The following is a 19,215-nucleotide window of genomic DNA, read 5'->3' as shown; positions in this document are numbered from 1 at the left end:
AACCCTGGTTATTCCTGCAATGTTGATTAAATGAGCTGTTTCACGCAAGAATAGTGCCAGACCCTTTACAATCCATCAACCTCATTTCATGCTAGAAGAAACTGAGGCTCAGAGAGGTTGAGGAGCTTAATGGCTGCCATTCGTGCCATGCAGTTTGCTACCTTTTCACATACCCCAGCAGCAGGCCTGTGAGGTAGTTCCTCAGATACTCATCTGGCAGAGGAACAGATGAATTAAGAGAGGTTAGCCTGGCAGGGGACCACACAGCCAGTCAGTGGTAGAATGAGGATTTAAAGCTTGGGCTGCCTGACTCACTTTGCCCTAAGTAGCAAGAACGGTTCCATCTGGGTCAGGCACAGTGGGAGTGCCCAAGCACTGTGGCCTATGTATATGGACACTCCCGTCTAATGTGGGATGGGATACTGCATCCTTGGGGAGTGCCTTCTGTGGACTTTAAGGTCAAAAGCTCTTCTGCCTAAAACTCTTCAGTTTAGCACGGTTTTTAAAATACTTCAGGAAGGGGAAAACAATACCTTCAGAAAGACTTCTGGTTTCAGCTCAGGCAGACAAGGATTTTGAAAGTTGTCACTCCTGTCCTTACCACAAGAGAAAGCTGAACAAACTGAAAATCAACGACTCTTTGGACCCACCAGAGAACCGAGTGTGGGGTAAACTGCTGCTTCAAAACCTGGAGAGTCGTAGCAGATACCTGCTCACCTGGAGCAGAAGCCACTGGAACCTGGTAGGAACATTGGTGGAATGTGGGAGGCTGAGCAAAGACTAGCATGGGAGTGAGGAACTCCTAGGGGCCACAGCTGAAGGGACACCACACACCTTTATGGTTTTATCTCCGGGAATGCCACCTGTGGCATTAATTGCTGAGAAAGATCCCCTGGTGGCTCTGACGGGAAGGGGATGAGTAATGTTTGTAAAATAAACTCTGAGCATTCCCCAGGGGAAAATACTGTACCAGAGTCTGATCCTACTCTGGGAAGGGCAGGTTTCTCCCACTCCCACACCCTCTGGCCTTTCCATCTCATCTAAGTGGGGGGAGGGTAAAAGAAAACTTGTTTATACATTCTGCTACTCACACATGCTAAATGTGTGTTTTTCCCCACACTGACCAGTTCTTGACACCGGCTGGATGTCCTACAAATTCAATTTTGTTCTGACATAATTCATCTGGAGTTAGCTAAGGGCTTAGCCCCACAAGACTGCCCCCCCCCCCACTTTAGATGCCAATCACAAGTGTAAGCATCTGGTGCTTCTGACTGATGGCCTATAAGTTAGGGTTCCCACAAGCCTCTCGTTGAGTCTGATAACTTGCTATAACGGCTCACTGGATTATTGGCTAATTATAAGAGAATACAATTTAGGAACAACCAGAGAGAAGAGATGCATAGGGCAAGATATGGAATAAGGGGCAGAGAGCTTCCATGACCTCTGAAGCCACACCACTCTCCCTGCACCATCACTGATGCGTTCACCCTCCCAGAAGCTCTCCCAACTCCTTTGGTTAGGGTATGTTTTAATGGAGCCTTCATTACATAGGCATGATTGATTAAAGTTATTGTCATTAGTAATTAACTCAACCTCCAGCCCCTCTCCCAGAGGTTAGAGGTTAGGGGTCTGGGGCTGAAAGTTCCAACTAATTATCTGTGGCAACCAGCCCTCTATCCTTAGGGGCTTTCCAAAAGCTCATGTCATCTGCATAAACTGGTACAGTTAAAAGGAGCTTGTTACGATAACAAAAGATGCTCCTTTCACCTTTATCTCTCCAGAGCTATTTCAGGAACAGGGACAAAACCCAGATACGACAAAAGATGCACCTATGTTATCATTAAGGAAATTACAAGAGTTTCAGGAACTCTGGCCAGGAGTCAGGAACAAAGACCAAATTTATGTATTTCTTATTGAATTATACCATCACAGAGTGGGATTAAGAAACACTTATGAAGGTCACAGCCCGAGGACACAGGCCCACTAAAATGCTGAGATTTCATCAAATGACTAATAGAATGCTTCCCTTCTCTCACACCTTACCAACAGGGCTCCAGTGTAACTGTGGACTACAGCTGGAAGAGCTTCAAGACACACACTCTGAGGAGTAACATCTGGGAAATAGCTAAGTCAAGAGGTGGGACAAAAAGACACTAAAGGGTTTTCAAGCCTCTGGACCTACAGGAAACATTAAACACAACTAGCTAGATTAACATAAACCCTCATTCCAGAGGCTCATTTACCTCAGTTCCTACTAGCCAATACAGCCAATGTCATCTGGCCCTCAACAAAAAATTAGAAGCATGCTAAAGGGTAAGGAAAAAAACACAGTTTGATGAGACACAGCAAGCATCAGAACCAGACAGACTTCTGTGACACAGATGTTGGAGTTATCAGACAGGAAACTTAAAATAACTTATTAATATGTTAAGTCTAATGCTAAAAATACATAGTATGCAAGACTATATGGGTAATGTAAGCAGAGATAAAACTCTAAGAAATAGTCAATAGCAAATGTTAGAAATCAAAAATGCTAACAAATGAAGAATGCCTTTAATGGGCTCATCAGTGGACTGGACACAATTGTGCAAAGAATCAATGAGCTTGAAGATATGTCAGTAGAAACCACACTAACTGCAATGACAAGAGAAAAAGAAAGAATGAAAAACAAACCCAGAAAAAAATATCCAAAAACAATGTGTCAATTTCAAAAGATATAATATATGTAATTGGAACAGCAGAAGAAAAAAAAGAGTGAAGAAGACATATTTGAGGTAATGGCTGAGAACTTCCCAAAATTCATGGCAGATCCAAGAAGTTCGGAGTAGGATAAATATCAAGTAGGATAAATATAAAATATCTATATCTAGGTATCTAGGTATATTTTATTCGGCTGCATAAACCAAAGAGAAAATCTTGAAAGAAGTAAGAAGAAAAAATTATTTTAAAGAGAAAACAAAGAATTATAGCTGATTACTCCTCAGAAACATGCAAGAAGAGAGTGGAGTGAAATATTTAAAGTCTTGAAAGAAAACCCCACAAAACTAGAATTCTATATCTAGCAAAATTATCCTTCTAATGTGAAGGAGAAGTAAAAACTTTATAAGATCAGGAAGTGTACTTGAGAGATGCATCTCGGGGCACCAGGGTGGCTCATTCTGTTAGCATCAGACTCTTGATTTCAGCTCAGGTGGTGATCTCACGGTTATGAGATTGAGCCTGGAGCTGGGCTCTGTGCTGACAGCATAGAGTCTGCTTGAGATTCTCTCCCTCCCTCCCTCTCTGCCCCTCCCCCACTCGCTGTCTGAAAATAAATAATTTTTTTTTAATGTTTATTTATTTTTGAGACAGAGACAGAGCATGAATGGGGGAGGGTCAGAGAGAGGGAGACACAGAATCTGAAACGGGCTCCAGGCTCCGAGCTGTCAGCACAGAGCTTGACGCGGGGCTCGAACTCACGGACTGTGAGATCGTGACCTGAGCTGAAGTCGGACGCTCAACCGACTGAGCCACCCAGGTGCCCCTGAAAATAAATAATCTTTAAAAAAAAAAAAAAAAAAAAAAAAGAAAATCTGCACTTGGAACACTTCCCTTTGAATCCAGAGAAGTTGAGAGAGAAAAACGGACTTATTCGCGGTTGAAGATCAAGGTAGCCCACTGGGCCTCTGAACTCAGCTCTCCTGATATATCACTGTTGTAATTTTGTTGTCTTAAGTTTGAGCCTATTTACTATTTATTTATTTATTTATTTAAAAATATTTTTTAACTGAGTTTGAGCCTTCTTAAAAATATTTTTACTTGCGGGGTGGGGTGGGGAAAGGCTAATATACTGAGTGTGAAAACCAAACTTTGAGCGAGGGTGTTCTTACCGAAAAGGTGCCCCGCCTCTAAGCCTAATGCCGCCAGAGGGAACTACAAGTTCCGAGCTGCTCTGCTGTGAGCGCGCAGCCTGCCGGGAGGCGTCTCCCGTGCGTCTGCGCGGGAAGTGGAAACCAGCGGTGAGGCGACGCGGTGTGAGGTCCGCCGGGCCGGCGGCGTCTGCTGCAGCGGGACCCTTGGTGCTAGGCCAGCGGCCCGACCTCTCCGCCGCCATGCCCATGAAGGGCCGCTTCCCGATCCGCCGCACCCTGCAGTACCTGGGCCAGGGGGACGTGGTGTTCAAGGACTCAGTGAAGGTCATGACGGTGAACTACAACACGCACGGGGAGCTGGGCGAGGGCGCCAGGTCAGTCGGAACTCTTCGAGGCCGTCCTCAGGCCGCGCGGACCGTACGGTGCTCACCGTAATGACGGGCTAGTAACGCTGAGACCTGGAGCTCCTCTAAGTGCCACTTAATCCTGAGGCCGGCCTCCTGAGCTGGGTGCCATCGGCCCCATTTTACAGACGAGGAGACTGAGGAGCAGCTTGCTCCAGGTTCCACAGCGAGAAGAGGACAGCAGGGCCACGCCGTGCAAGCTGCGGTCGTGACGGGAGGTGGGGGAGCGGAGGACAAGGGCCCCGTCCTCCCTCCTGCCTCCCCGGTGGAGGACTAGGCTAACCGGGGAGGCCACAACCTCCTTAACTACCTGTGCCTGGCAGGCGAGCCGTGGGGAGCGGCCGCACACGTTCTGCTCTGGATGGAGCTTGGTCCGGCGGCGACAGACCCTGTTTAAGTCCCAGCTTTAACAACTGCTGGCTTGTGGCGAGTTGCTCCTTCTCACTGTCCCAAACCGGGCTGATACCTGTGCCCAGGGTCGCTGTGGGGATGCACTGAAAGAAGTAATAGCTGCTAGCACTTCCTGAGCCCTTCTTATGCATGCACATGCAGCATATAAGAAGGATGTTTGTCATGCATTATTTGAATGTTTGTCATGCATTATCTTATTTGATGTTTACGGAAGCCCCATGGTTATCCCCATTTTAGGGATGAAGAAACGCCACAGAGATGTTAGTAAGTCGGTTGTTCAAGGTACCAGGCTGGCTGTGCACATGCTTCTCATATGCAGGACTCATCACCCTTGTAACTGATTATGTCAGCTGTGTAGCCTCAGGCTCCATACCCCGACCCCCACCATAGACTCCTTAAGGTGGTTTTTTAATCCTGGAGCAGAGTAGGAACTCCTTAAACGGAAGTTTACAAATGGAGGGTTTGAAGTGAACCTCGAGGCAGTATTGGTGCTTTGGGCTTTTCAGGTATTAAGTATAAAAGTACTGATTGTCTGCTGAATGCTTGGCTCTGAGCTGGGAGTTCAACAGTGCCTAAGAAAAAAGTTCTGTCCTCCAGAAGCTTTGGGACTGGCTATATGGGGTGGATCAAAATGGGACAGGGGGAGTGCTCCCAGTATGGAATGGTCTCCCATGGTGAGGTGCCTTTGCTGCACAGCTGTTTGGGACAGCCAGAGGCTACCTCCTAGCTGTTTGCTGTCCATAGGTGAAGCGAATAACTTGGACTTGCTTGCATGGGATCAGCTGTGCTGAGGGCTTCTGGAATGGGTATCCAGATACTTCTTTATAACCCACTGTGCATCCCATCCAATGTATCCATGCTGGCAGTCAGGGCAGAGGCCAGGCAGTACCAGTAAGGAGGGAGGCAGTCTGGATGGGCCCACTAGAACTGGGAACTATGCCCCGTCACAAGTGACCATTTACTACTTGGCTACAACTTAACTTTGTGGGCCCCATGGAGAATTTCTGACTTGTCAAGAAGCCAGAAATTCAGATTTTTGTATGAATCTGGTTTTTAAATCATCAGCCAATAAAAAATAGGCCTGTAGGCCTTATACTTGCATGTTCAAGTAGTTTAATACCCTCTAGGTCAACAGAAACCAAACAGCCATTCTGTGCCTCATTATTCCTCATGGCAAAGGCTTGCCTGTCTCACCTGTGTGTGCCCTTGGGGGGGATTTTGTGCCCTTGGGTTTGAGTCTACTTGACTTGGCTCTTTCTCGCACCACAGGCCTTTGAGTGTTCATGTACCCGTAGCATTTCGCTGCTCCTCCCTGGATCGCCTCCATTCCAAGTGCCACAGTGTACACACAGCCCTGGGAGAGCCATAGTTTTGGGTGTCTGCTGGGTGCTTGGGGAGCTGCCTTAGTGTCTGAGGGCTAAATCCCTGCTCACCTCTGCCAGATGTTCTTGCCATTCAGATGCAGTAAAAAAAAAAAGTAACAGCTGATAGCACTTATTGAGTTTTCTTTCCAGGCTGAGCCTCAGGATCTAGGTGAATTTGGTGATTTGATAGTGACAGAAGAGTGTGGCTGAAGTCCAGCTGCTCGTAGTCCTAGTTCTTTGACCCCTGGCTGTGTGACCTAGGGCAGTTTACTTGACTTTTCTGACCTGATTTCCTTAGTTATAAAACCCTACCTTGTGGGGTCGTTGTGAGGATTCAAGTGTATTAAATTGCCTAACAGGTGAGTGCCTGGGTGGCTCAGTCTGTAGGGCATCTGACACTTGATCTTACAGTTGTGAGTTAGAGCCCCACATTTGGGTGTGGAGCCTACTTAAAAACAAACAAACAAACAAACAAACAAACAAACAAACAAACAAAAAAAGTAAAATAAATAAAATACCCAGCAAAGTGTCTGACATATACAGCAGGTGCTCAACTAAAGGTTTCCTACCATTGTCAACTTTCTTCCCAGGCTTCAAGAACCATTTAAACATTCCTGTCGAGATTTTGTCCCAGCAGTTCTAGGTGTCAGCAATTCCTGTATGAGTATGTCCTGGTTTCTTGGTATGATGTTGGGATCCTCTGCTGTGGGGTGGGAATTGAGCAGAGGCGTCATAAGCCTAGGAAGGTAAATTTAGCTTTGTCATGATCTGCAAGGCTTACAGTAGGACCTTATCTCTCTTGCCTCCCCTAGAGTCAGCAACTTTTTAGTTTTTTGGTTTTTTTTAAATTTTTTTTTTTAACATTTATTTATTTTTGAGACAGAGAGAGACAGAGCGTGAACGGGGGAGGGGCAGAGAGAGAGGGAGACACAGAATCCGAAGCAGGCTCCAGGCTCTGAGCTGTCAGCCCAGAGCCTGACGCAGGGCTCAAACTCACAGACCGTGAGATCGTGACCTGAGCTGAAGTTGGACGCTCAACTGACTGAGCCACCCAGGCGCCCCAGCAACTTTTTAGTTTTAACCATTTAATTAGTTTCCCCTTCATAGTTGAACACCATACTTAGAAAGCTAGTTCTTACTTTTCTAGCTTTAGGCATTATCTACTGACTTGCCACTATGGAAGATGAGGATTTAGCTCTCTTTCCCCAACATTGGCATTCCCCAACCGAACCCAACACATTACTCAGCTCTTTATCCTCCCAGTGTAGTCATTTCAGAATTTTGGATAGAATAGTATTCATTGTTTAAATTAATGTGACTTTGTGAACACTCCACACAGTTGAACCAGAGTACTATGGTTATTTTTCCTTTTTGTTTTTGCAAAGCTTTTTGTTTTCCCTGGAGTTAATAATTGTCCTTGCTTTTGTTTTAATTGTAGACTGCTCTGGTTATGGAAGTCTCCCCAAGTAAATGGTCACATAGTCACCTTCTGTTGATTTTGTCAATTCCATCTTCTTAAAAATAAATTACAAGCTCTACTATGGACTGGTTGTCCTGCATTGTCATCGTCTTGTTGTAAATATTGAGGCACACAGCCATACGTTGCCCTGGTTCAGACAGCTGAGAAGTGGTAAAGCTGGGAAACTGTTTCTTTCCCGTGTACTACTTGTACCTGTCTGTCATCTGATGTATGGGGCAGGGTGGCAGCAGGAAGCAGAGGGCACATTTATTTTTATTATTTTTTTAATATATAAAGTTTATTTATTTATTTTGAGAGAGAGAGACAGAGAGAGACAGTGCAAACGGGGGAGGGGCAGAGAGAGAGGGAGAGAGAGAGAATCCCAGGCAGGCTCCACACTATCAGTGCACAGCGCAATATGGGACTCAAACCCACAACCGTGAGATCATGACCTGAGCCGAAATCAAGAGTCAAATGCTTAATGGACTGAGCCACCCAGGTGTCCCAGAGGGCACATTTAAATTAGGATCATTTGGGGAGCCTTTAATTAAGGAACTGTTTACAGAGGTATGGGCAAGGATGGGGAAAAGAAACCACAAGGAACAGTGCAGGACCCCAGGTCTAGGTTGGCAGAAGTGCGAGGGAGAGAACTGCCTAATGAGCCTGGGACTCAGCCAGGAGACAAGTCAGGGGAAGAATACTTTGACTCTGCCCCCTACTTCCAGTTTTGCCAAAGTTCACTGTTGGCCAAACCCAACATGAAGTCAGAGGTCAAGGAAGCCCACCTCCTAGTCCAAGTAGGTTAGCCATCAAGGATGGAGAGTAGGAGGAGAGGGATTCAGACATGTAGCAGCGTCTTAATTAGTCCTCTCTCAAGGAACATTTGTTGTTTCTGTTCCTTTGCTGTAACAAATAATGTCTTTGCATTCAAGTGTGAACATAAAAAGCAGTGAAATCACTGAGTCAGGATCTAAGCTTTTAAAATTTTGCTAGTTCCAAGGTGACCTCCAAAGAGGTTAAACCAGTTCTTAAGGAGGTATTTGCTGATTTCTGTAACTTCTTTTTTTAATCTGTAGCAATCTAACAGGTGTCAATCCTATTTTAATTTACAGGACTCTGGGGAAGGTATTGAGACTCTCAAGATGATAGGCTATTTGGGTTTCTGCCTATTTGTGGCCATTGTTGTTGAACTGTAAATCTTATGATGTGTAAAACTTTATCAAAGGAATTAGCTTTTTGTTTTATGTCTTACAAACATTTTTCTTTTGGCAAATGTTGATTATGTTTTTGATAAATTTTGCCATGCAAAAGTTTAAAGGTGGTCATATTTATCTGTGTTTTTTCTATTTTATTATTTTTTTTAATGTTTATTTATTTTGAGAGAGAGCCTGTGAGTGGAGGGACGGAGAAAAACACACACAGAATCCAAAGCAGGCTCCAGGCTCTGAGCTGTCAGTACAGAGCTCAGTGCAGGGCTTGAACCCATGAATAGCCACAGTCGGATGCTTAATCAACTGAGCCACCCAGCTGCCTCTATCTGTGTTTTAAACTTAAGTTTAAAGGTCTCTCCACTCTTAGGTTGTAAAACTATTTTCCATGTTTGCTTTTATTTATTTTTGTTTTCTTTTTTTAAAGTTTATTTTAAGAGAGCGTGTGTATGTGTATGCAAGTGAGAGAGGGGGAGAGAGAGAGGGAGAAAGAATCCCAAGCAGGCTCCACTCAGCGTGGAGCTTGAAATGGGGTTGATCCCACGACCACAAGATCACTACCTGAGTCGATACTAAGAGTTGGATGCTCGGGGCACCTGGGTGGCTCAGTCGGTTAAGTGTCCGACTTTGGCTCAGGTCATAGTCTCATGGTTCTTAAGTTCAAATCTCTGTGTTGGGCTCTGTGCTAACAGCTCAGAGCCTGAAGCTGGCTTCAGACTCTGTGTCTCCCTCTGTCTCTGCCCCTGCCCCTGCCCCACTCACACTCTGTCTCTCTCTCTTCCTTAAAAATAAATAAACATTAAAAAATTAAAAAGAAAAAAAGACCTGGAAGCACAACTGACTGAGCCACCGAGGCGACCCAATGCTTTTATTTATTTTTACATTATGGGTTAATTTACATGAAGTGCACACCTGTAAGTATACAGTTTGATGAACTTCTACCTATGAATGAGTACACCTGTCTAACCAGCACCCACTGTTCAGAGAATATACTAATAAATTCCTGATTGCTGCTTTTCTCAGCCTTTTTGTGGGGCAGGGTCCCCTGTGAATCAGATGAAAATTCTGGACTTTCCCTCAAAATATGGAAGTGTACAGCATTTCAAGTTGACAGCTCTGTTTCACATGTTTAATTAATGTCTTTCCTTTTGCAGGAAATTTGTGTTTTTCAACATACCTCAGATCCAGTACAAAAACCCTTGGGTACAGATCATCATGTTTAAGAACATGACGCCGTCCCCCTTCCTGAGGTTTTATCTGGGTGAGTGTGGTCTCTGCTGAGGCCAGGACAGTCTTTCCTCCCGTCCTTTCCTCCTACCTTAGCATTCAGGGGAGATCTGAGGCAAGGGCTCTTGTAAACATCCCTTACTTTCTGTTACTGGCATTGGACCGTGGCACACAGTGGCCACTGAGGTTTGGATCTTCCCCCATCTCTCCAGCCTTGTCTCCTGTTGCCCCCGTGTCTCCTACCTGCCTCACACCATGCAGCAGATTCTTCCAAATTCCCTTGCCACACCCCACCTCGATGCTTTGCTCATGCTGGACCCTCTGCTGGAAATCCCCTTTCTACTTTGCTTATTGATTTATTTTTAAAATCCTTCAGAGACTCCACTTGGGCACCACTTCTTCCAGGAAGCTCTGCCTGCACCCTTACATTGGTCCTCCCCTGTCTCTCCCAGCTGCCCTCTCAGTGCTGGCCACGTCCTCTTGAGCAGTGTGTGTATGTATCTGTGTGTGTCCTCTTCTGGAGCTCACACTTTCATGATGCTCTCCTATTCGCATGAGGCACCGAGTGAATATTTGTTTGGTTATATTGGGTTCAGTGCTTTGAAATCAGACCTAGATGTTTTGATCCAGCTCAGTCATTCTGACCACGAGAGAGTAATATTCCCGTTGATTAATTTCTCAGGTGAAGGTCCAACAACTGGCTTACAAGAACCAACTGAGGTGCAGTTTGGGAAACGCTTCAGGAAGCAATATGATCCTGTTCTTAAATTCATTCAGCAAATATTATAGAGTGTCCGCTGGGCCCAGGCACACACAGTGCCCGAGGTATTAGGGAGCCATAGAGACAAAGGTCTCTGCCTTTGTAGGGATGGCATCCTAGCAGGAAGAGACAGAATGGACAAGAAACTTCAGATAGTATGTCAGAGGATAAGTGCTATGAAAGAAAAACCAGAGCAAGGTCAAGGGGGTGAAGAGAATGCTGGTGCTAGAGCAGTTTTGTGTATATATTTTGTGTTTGCATTTAAAAAAATAATTTCATTGAGTTATAATTTACCCAGAGTAAAACACACAGGTTTTCTGTGTATAAATATTCTTTTGTGTCTGGCTTTTACTTATGTGTTTGAGACTCCTCAGTTACGTGTATCAGTAGTTTATTCGTTTTTAGTGCTGAGTAGGGTTCCACTGAAGGAACATACCACAGTTTACTTATCCGTTCACCTGTTGATCATCATTTGGGTTTTTGTTAGATGCCGAGACAGAGTTAGAAGTAGGTTTATTGGAGATAAAAGGAGGGGGAAGGCAGGGAAAGTCTTCAGGTGGCAGAGCAGGTTGGACATCTCTGGAAGGAAAGGGAGAAGGAAGGAGGTCTGGATGTGCCTCAGAAGGTGGCGCAGGCCTGAGCAAGTCTGGGCCAGCCCAGCAGGAAGTTCCAGCTCTGCGCTGGGCAGAACTGGCCAGGTCCTGGACACCTGCGCTGTCACAGGAGGGCCTCTGTGGCTGTTGAGGGCCGTGTCTAGTTTCTGGCTGCTAAGAGAAGGTGCGCCTCAGCACCTTCCCGCACGAGTGGATTTTGTGGACACAGGCGCCCTGTTCTCTTGGGCGTGTGCCTCAGGATGGGGTTGCTGGACGATGGGATAGGCCATGCCAGAAACTGCTGTGAACTGCTTTCTCCAACTAGTGCATTTCACCCTTCAGTCAGCAGGGCGTGGCAGTCATGGTGGCTCTCCATCCTCACTTGCTGTCATTTGCATTAGGTTTTTTTTTTTTCCCTGTTAATTACATTGGTTTCCTGTGGTTGCTGTAACAAGTGACCACAGGCTGGGTGGCTTAACACAAATTTCTTCCATTTCTGTAGAAGTCCAACATGGACAAAAATCAAGGTGTCCGCAGAGCCTTCCTGTCTGGAGGTTTTTTTTTTTTTTAATTTAAAAAAAATTTTTTTTTTTTTTTTTAAACGTTTATTTATTTTTGAGACAGAGAGAGACAGAGCATGAATGGGGGAGGGTCAGAGAGAGAGGGAGACACAGAATCTGAAACAGGCTCCAGGCTCTGAGCTGCCAGCACAGAGCCTGATGTGGGGCTCGAACCCACAGACCGCGAGATCATGACCTGAGCCGAAGTCGGATGCTCAACCAACTGAGCCACCCAGGCGCCCTGCTGTCTGGAGGTTTAAGGGCAAATTCATTTATGTGGCTTTTCCAGCTCCTAGAGGCCACCCCCATTCTTTGGCTTGTGGCCCTACCCTCCATCTTCAAGTACAGCAGCATGGCATATCTAGCCATTCTTCCACAGTCACATGCCCCTTGGAACACAGTCCAGATAGGTTCTCTGATTTTAAGAGCCGCGTGATTAACTTAGGCCGCCCACATTATCCAGAATGGTTTCATCCCCAGGTCCTCGACTCACGTTCTGAGGCACAGCCCCTTTTGTCGTGTAAGGTGACCTATTCACACGTTATGGAGGAGTAGGACAGGGATAGGTTTTGAGGCCATTCTACTTACCACATTAAATATTTTAAATTTTAGCCTTTCCAGGCTTCATTGAAATTTTAATTTACATTTCCCCATATCTTTTCGTGTGCTTATTGGCCACTCATAAGATTTCTTTGTAAAGAGTGTCTCTGAGTCTTTGTCCATTAAAAAAAATCAGGCTCTTTGCTTTCTTATTGAATTCTTTATATATTCTGGATGCAGTTGTTCCCTCAGGTATGTGTGTTGTGAGTATTGTCTCTCAGTCTTCGGCTTGCTTTTCATAATGGTGTCTTTGGAAGAGCACAAGTTTTAATTTGGATGAACTCTAGCTTGTCGGTTGTTCTTTTTTATGGCTAGTGCTTTTTGTGTCCTGTCCCAGAAATCTCTGTCTATTGTAAGGTCACAAAGGTTTTCTCTTATATTTCTGTTCAAAGTTTTATAGTTGTAGATTGCATATTTGTTTCTCTGATATATAATCTGAGTTATTTGTGTATTAAGTGGAATAGGGATTGAGGTTCTTTTTTTTTGACATTTATTTATTTTTGAGAGAAAAAGAGAGCATGAGCAGGGGTAGGGGCAGAGAGAGAGAGAGAGAGAGAGAGGGAGACACAGAATCCAAAGCAGGCTCCAGGCTCGGAGCTGTCAGCACCGAGCCCAATGCGGGGCTTGAACTCACGAACCGTGAGATCATGACCTGAGCTGAAGTCAGACGCTTAACTGACTGAGCCACCCAGGCGCCCCTGTTTTTCAGGGTTGGGATACTCAGGTGTTAGAGCACCAAGTGATGAACGACCATCCTTTGCCTTATTTAGTTTCCTTGGCATTTCTGTCAAAACACAGTCAACCGTAGATGGATAAACAAAACTTGGTATATCCATTCAGTGGAATATTACTCAGCCACAAAGAGGTACAAAGTACTGACAGATGCTACAACACAGGCAAAGCTTGAAAACATAAGCCAAATGAGAGAAGGCAGACGCAAAAGGCCACAGATTATATAATTCCGTTTATATAAAATGTACGAATGAATGGGCCAGTTCATAGGGACAGAAAATGGTTGTGCAGGGCTGAGGCTGGTGTCGTGTGAATAGGAAGTGACTGCTTAATAGGTACAGGGTTTCTCTTTGGGGTAATGAGAAAAGTTCTAAAACAAGATAGTGGTGATAGTCACAGTTGTACAACATTGTGAATGGAATAAAAACCACGGAATTACAGGCTTTAAATGGTAATTTTTGTTATGTGTATTTTACCACACACAAAAATCATTTCACCATATATTTCTGACCTCTTCATTCTTTCACTGATCATATGTCTGTTCTTAGTCTCATACCACACTGTCTTGGTTTGTGGCTTTCTAGTAAGTCTTTTATTTTTTAAATTTTTTTTTTTTTTTTTAATGTTTATTTATTTTTGAGAGAGACAGAGTGTGAGCAGGGGAGGGGCAGAGAGAGAGGGAGACACAGAATCGGAAGCAGGCTCCAGGCTCCGAGCTGTCAGCGCAGAGCCCGACGCGGGGCTCGAACTCACAGACTGTGAGGTCATGACCTGAGCTGAAGTCGGATGCTTAACCGACTGAGCCACCCAGGCGCCCCTCTAGTAAGTCTTTTAATATCAGGTAGTTAAAAAAAATTTTTTTAACGTTTTAATTTGTTTTTAAGAGAGAGAAAACGAGCAGGGGAGGGGCAGGGGCAGAGAGGGAGACACAGAATCTGAAGCAGGCTCCAGGCTCTGAGCTGTCAACACAGAGCCCATTGTGGGGCTTGAACTTATGAACTGTGAGATCATGACCTGATCCAAAGTCAGACACTTAACCAACTGAGCCACCTAGGTGCCCCTAAGATCACGTAGTTTTAAATTCAGACTTGTTCTACCCCCCAACCCCACCAAATCACTTTATATGTACATTCTTTACATTTATATATTAACTTTAAAATCTGCTTGTCTGTTTCTTGAAAAGAGCTTGCTGGGATTTTGATTGAAATCATATTACATACCATTTTGAGAATGGACATTTTAATAATGTTGAATATGTTTTGTGACTGTTGTGAAAAGTGTTATTTATTTATTTATTTTTTTAATTTTTTTTTTTTCAACGTTTTTTATTTATTTTTGGGACAGAGAGAGACAGAGCATGACCGGGGGAGGGGCAGAGAGAGAGGGAGACACAGAATCGGAAACAGGCTCCAGGCTCCGAGCCATCAGCCCAGAGCCTGACGCGGGGCTCGAACTCACGGACCGCGAGATCGTGACCTGGCTGAAGTCGGACGCTTAACCGACTGCGCCACCCAGGCGCCCCAAAAGTGTTATTTTTTAATTCATTTCCAGTTGTTTGGTTACACCTTTATAGAAGTCCAATTGATTTTTGTGTGTGGGTCTTATGTCTTGCATCCTTGCCAGTAAATTGACCTTTTATTTCTAGTAGGTTTTATTTTCTAAATTCCTAAGTTCATCTGTAAATAACGACAGTTTTACTTCCTTTCCGATCTTTTTTCCTTTTCTTTTTCTATGTATTCACTGGCTAAAGTGGCTGTGATATTTTACATTTTTATGAGCTGTGTAGGAAAGTTCCAGTTACTGGGGTGCCTGAGTGGCTCAGTCAGTTAAGTGTCCGACTTTGGCTCAGGTCATGATCTCATGGTTTGTGAGTTCGAGCCCCGTGTCGGGCTCTGGGGTGAATAGCTCAGAGCCTGGAGCCAGCTTCAGATTCTGTGTCTCCCTCTGTCTGCCCCTCTGCTGCTTGCACTCTATCTCTCGCATTGTCTCAAAAATAAATAAACATTAAAAAAAAAAAAAAGGAAAGTTCCAGTTACTCTGCATCCTCCTTGGTGCTTTTACATTTTTTTTTTTTTCAACGTTTTTTATTTATTTTTGGGACAGAGAGAGACAGAGCATGAACGGGGGAGGGGCAGAAAGAGGGAGACACAGAATCGGAAACAGGCTCCAGGCTCCGAGCCATCAGCCCAGAGCCTGACACGGGGCTCGAACTCACGGACCGCGAGATCGTGACCTGGCTGAAGTCGGACGCTTAACCGACTGCGCCACCCAGGCGCCCCATCCTCCTTGGTGCTTTTATTACCCATTTAAAAAAAAATTTGAGCCACTCCAATTTTGTCGTATGGTCCTTTTAATTTGCATTTTGTTAATAACTGATGATGAAGAGTATCTTTTCATGTGCTTATTGACCGTTGTATTTTTGTTGTCAAATGTTTTACATATTTCGTATTTTTAGTTGGATTGTTTTAAGGAGTTGTGAGTTCTTTTTTTTTTTTTAATTTTTTTTTTTCAACGTTTTTTATTTATTTTTGGGACAGAGAGAGACAGAGCACGAACGGGGGAGGGGCAGAGAGAGAGGGAGACACAGAATCGGAAACAGGCTCCAGGCTCCGAGCCATCGGCCCAGAGCCTGACGCGGGGCTCGAACTCACGGACCGCGAGATCGTGACCTGGCTGAAGTCGGATGCTTAACCGACTGCGCCACCCAGGCGCCCCTAAGTTGTGAGTTCTTTATATAGTTGGGATATGAGTGCTTTATCAGATGTATACATTATGAGTATTTTGTCCTAGTCTGTGGCTTTTGGTATCTTTTGAAACGCAAGTTTTAAACTGTCATGAGTTTCAGTTTATCAGATTTTTTCTTTAATGGACCATGTTTTTGATGTCATATCTAAAAATCTTTGTGTAGGTAAGGTTATGAAGATTTTCTTTGTTCTCTTCTAAAAGTTTAATAGTGGTTTTAGTTCATACATTTAGGCCTCTGATCCATTTTCAGGTTTTTCTTTTTTTTTTTTTTTTTAAATGCTGTGAGGAATTATGTTGGCATTGTCATCTTTGCTGAAAATAGGAGTCTATTTCTGGACCTAGTTCTTTTCCATCAGTCTGTAGTGTGTTCTTATGCTAATACCACACTGTCTTGGTTACTGTAGCTTATAGTAAATTTGAAATTGGAACACGAACATCTTCCCATTGTCTTGTTTGTCTTGGATTTTTTTAACTTTTTTTTAGAGAGCACAAGTCAGGGAGAGGGGCCGAGGGAGAGAAATCTTAAGCAGGCTCCATACTGAGCATGGAGCCTGACGTGGGGCTCTATCCCACGACCCTGGGATCATGACCTGAGCTGACCTGAGTTGGACCCTTAATCAACTGAACCACCCAGGCGCCTCCATTTTCTTGTTTTTCAAAATTGTTTTGGCTATTTTGGGTCCTTTGCATGAGTTTGAGGCTTGATTTGTCTGTTTCTATGAAAACACCTGCTAGGATTTTGATGGAGGTTGCACTGAATCCATGGTCCAGTGTGGGGAGAATTTCCATCTTAATGATACTGAATATTCTATCCATGAACATGGAAAGTTGCTTTCCATTAAAGTAGTATGCTTTTGCACATACCTCAAATTTGTTTCCTCATGTTTAAAGAAATATGGAAAAAGGGTAGCATTATGGGTTATGTAGACACACGTTTATCTTATCGTTAAAATGCTTCTCCGCTAAAAGCAAATCCATCACCACCACTTGAGGCTGCAAAGCATGCCGCTGAGTCCTCAGTGCTTCTTGTCCCCTTTGCTTCCCATTTCCAGATTCCGGGGAGCAGGTCCTTGTGGATGTGGAGACCAAGAGCAATAAGGAGATCATGGAGCACGTCAAAAAAATCCTGGGGAAGAGCGAGTGAGTTGATGGGGCTGACCTGGAGGGGAACAGGAGTCTCAATGCAGAGCGAGGGAGGAAAGGGGCATCAGGAGGGCACACACCAACCCAAGCGCAGGCTGCAGAGTTCACTCGGTCTGGCTTTGCTGCTCCCCACGTGTGTGCCTCTGCTGCGAGGTGGGGACAGACACCTCCCTGTCTCCTGGGCTCGACGGGAAGTTGAGATGCCGGGGGAGCACTGGCCCTGGGCAGTTGTGGCCAGTTCTCTCCTTGGGAATCTCCATTTGGAGCTGGTGGGTATCTAACCTCAGCACGTGTTGGGATCCATCTTTTGTACACGGATGGATGGAGCAAAGGGAGGGAAGCCAAGAAAGTACGTCTTGGAGGAAGCACGTTGAGGCCTTTCACAGGCCCCTTCATCCTGACTACATGCTGAGTCAGAGCTGGGGCCGCCTCTAGGCCACAGGAAAGCTGACCGTTGCTGTGTGGTCAGTGCTGTGTGTGGCCAGTGTGGGACTGGGAGGCCTGTGGGGGAGGACGTTAGGCTTTGGGGGTGAGGAGCAGGTCGAGAGGCACAGGAGAGCCAGGTTTCCCCGGCTGATGGTGGGATGCACTTGGCCAAGAAGTCCCACAATGCCTAGAGGCTCAGCAGCGCTCCCACACGTCGCCGTCTGTGCTGTTTGGCAGGGAAACCCTGGAGAGAGAGGAGCAGGAGAAAAAGCAGCTTTCTCACCCGGCTCACTTTGGCCCCCGAAAGTACTGCCTACGGGAGTGCATCTGCGAGGTGGAAGGGCAGGTCCCCTGCCCGGGCCTGGTGCCGTTACCAAAGGAGATGACGGGGAAGTACAGAGCGATGCTGAAAGCCAGAGCCCAGGACTAGGGCCCCAGGCCACATCCAGGGAAGCCCCTGGCTGTCCTCGAAGGGACTTTGACAGTCTCTTTGCCATGAGGGTCCCCTTCACACACCTGTGTGGAAGGACACGGGAGGGTCGGGGGAGCATCTGCCATCGAACTGCCAGACGAAGATCTTCACTCCATCAGGTCAATAAAATGCTTCCAGATCTCCAGAGGCGTGGTGCGTATCTGTCTGATAGGCACAGGAAGGCCTGCGTAGGGTTGGAGGTCTAAGGCCTACCTGCTGACACCCCTGTGTCAGTCCTGCTGGCTTTTCGTAGTCTCTCTTGGCTTCGATTTTTCTTCCAGACCCTGAGCTGCTGTGGTTGGATCTGGCAGGATCTGGCTGGAGCCGTCTGGCTGGCAGCGTGAAGCCCCCTTTCAAACTAAAGCCAACCGACATTCCTCCCAAGAGGCTTGGCTGCAGGCGAGCAGGTGGTGTAGGAGGCGCCCGTGAAGGGCACAGAGCAGCCACCCTCAGGTGTGTGCCCTGGTGAGGCAGCCACTGCCAGCTGCCACTCCCCGGCCCTGTTCACAGGTAGGTTTGCGGACCAGGAGGGCGGACGGGTGAGGTGCTGGCTGGTCGAGACTCCGAGGCCCTGCTCTGGGTGCCTCTCAGCCTGCCTCTTTCTCAGGTTTGCAAGAGGGGGTGAAGGTCCGCCTAGTTCTTGCCTCACAGGACATGGATACTGCTGTCACTGAGGGATGCCGGTTTCAACCCTCAGGTGACATCTGAGCCCTCCAGGATTACTTCAAGGCTTAGCTGGCTGAGACGCTGCCCTGTGGGAAATGCCTGGCCGGTGGGGCTGAGAGGAAAGGGGAGGCCAGGAACTAATTTGCTGGGGAAATCATGTGGAACCAGAATGTTTTATAGAAATGCTGGGGGATCAGCCCATTAAACTGGGAGGGATTTGGCTCCTTTTACATTTACACCACCTGATGTTCAGGTGGTGATTTTGTACCAGACTTGTGTTCGGGGAGACGGCTGGTGGGGCTGGGCACGGAGGAGGCATTCTGGGATGGCTGCAGGCTCACCAGGGTTGTGTTGAACTACAGGTCCACACCGCAGTGCACCTTCTCCCTTTACCATTTGAGGGTGGGCAGAGAATTCTATCCTCCATTCTAACCCTTTCTGTCATGTTTATTTTTTTTTTTAATTTTTTTTTACGTTTATTTATTTTTGAGACAGAGAGAGACAAAGCATGAACGGGGGAGGGTCAGAGAGAGGGAGACACAGAATCTGAAACAGGCTCCAGGCTCTGAGCTGTCAGCACAGAGCCCAACGCGG

The 19,215-nt window shown here is 45.9% G+C and overlaps 1 protein-coding gene and 2 long non-coding RNA genes across 3 annotated transcripts; all 3 read left to right on the top strand.

The window, feature by feature from the left end:
• The first annotated feature begins 3,964 nt into the window (after window positions 1–3,964).
• Window positions 3,965–18,100, top strand: MRPS25 (mitochondrial ribosomal protein S25). The gene is made up of 4 exons (XM_058725891.1): window positions 3,965–4,225; window positions 9,852–9,958; window positions 16,967–17,054; window positions 17,721–18,100. Exons 1-4 carry the CDS (start codon window positions 4,092–4,094, stop codon window positions 17,911–17,913), a joined length of 522 nt encoding a protein of 173 aa, XP_058581874.1. The 5' UTR covers window positions 3,965–4,091; the 3' UTR covers window positions 17,914–18,100.
• On the top strand, window positions 9,965–14,461 carry LOC131509778 (uncharacterized). Its single transcript, XR_009260693.1, has 3 exons — window positions 9,965–11,831; window positions 12,092–13,741; window positions 13,981–14,461. It is a non-coding gene; the product is annotated as an uncharacterized LOC131509778 (long non-coding RNA).
• On the top strand, window positions 15,454–16,777 carry LOC131509779 (uncharacterized). The gene is made up of 2 exons (XR_009260694.1): window positions 15,454–15,644; window positions 15,889–16,777. It is a non-coding gene; the product is annotated as an uncharacterized LOC131509779 (long non-coding RNA).
• Window positions 18,101–19,215: the final 1,115 nt, after the last annotated feature.

Source organism: Neofelis nebulosa, chromosome 4, assembly GCF_028018385.1.
Source record: "Neofelis nebulosa isolate mNeoNeb1 chromosome 4, mNeoNeb1.pri, whole genome shotgun sequence".
NCBI lineage: Eukaryota > Metazoa > Chordata > Mammalia > Carnivora > Felidae > Neofelis > Neofelis nebulosa.
The sequence above is the reverse complement of the archived record's forward strand: the minus strand, read 5'-3'. Positions and strand labels throughout refer to the sequence as shown.

Bases quoted from the DNA above. Each gene is read 5' to 3' on its own strand.
- MRPS25 (XM_058725891.1), top strand. From the start codon at position 4,092: ATGCCCATGAAGGGCCGCTTCCCGATCCGCCGCACCCTGCAGTACCTG. The intron at 9,959-16,966 runs GTGAGTGTGGTC...TCCCATTTCCAG, and splicing joins CTTCCTGAGGTTTTATCTGG to ATTCCGGGGAGCAGGTCCTT. The intron at 17,055-17,720 runs GTGAGTTGATGG...GCTGTTTGGCAG, and splicing joins AAAATCCTGGGGAAGAGCGA to GGAAACCCTGGAGAGAGAGG.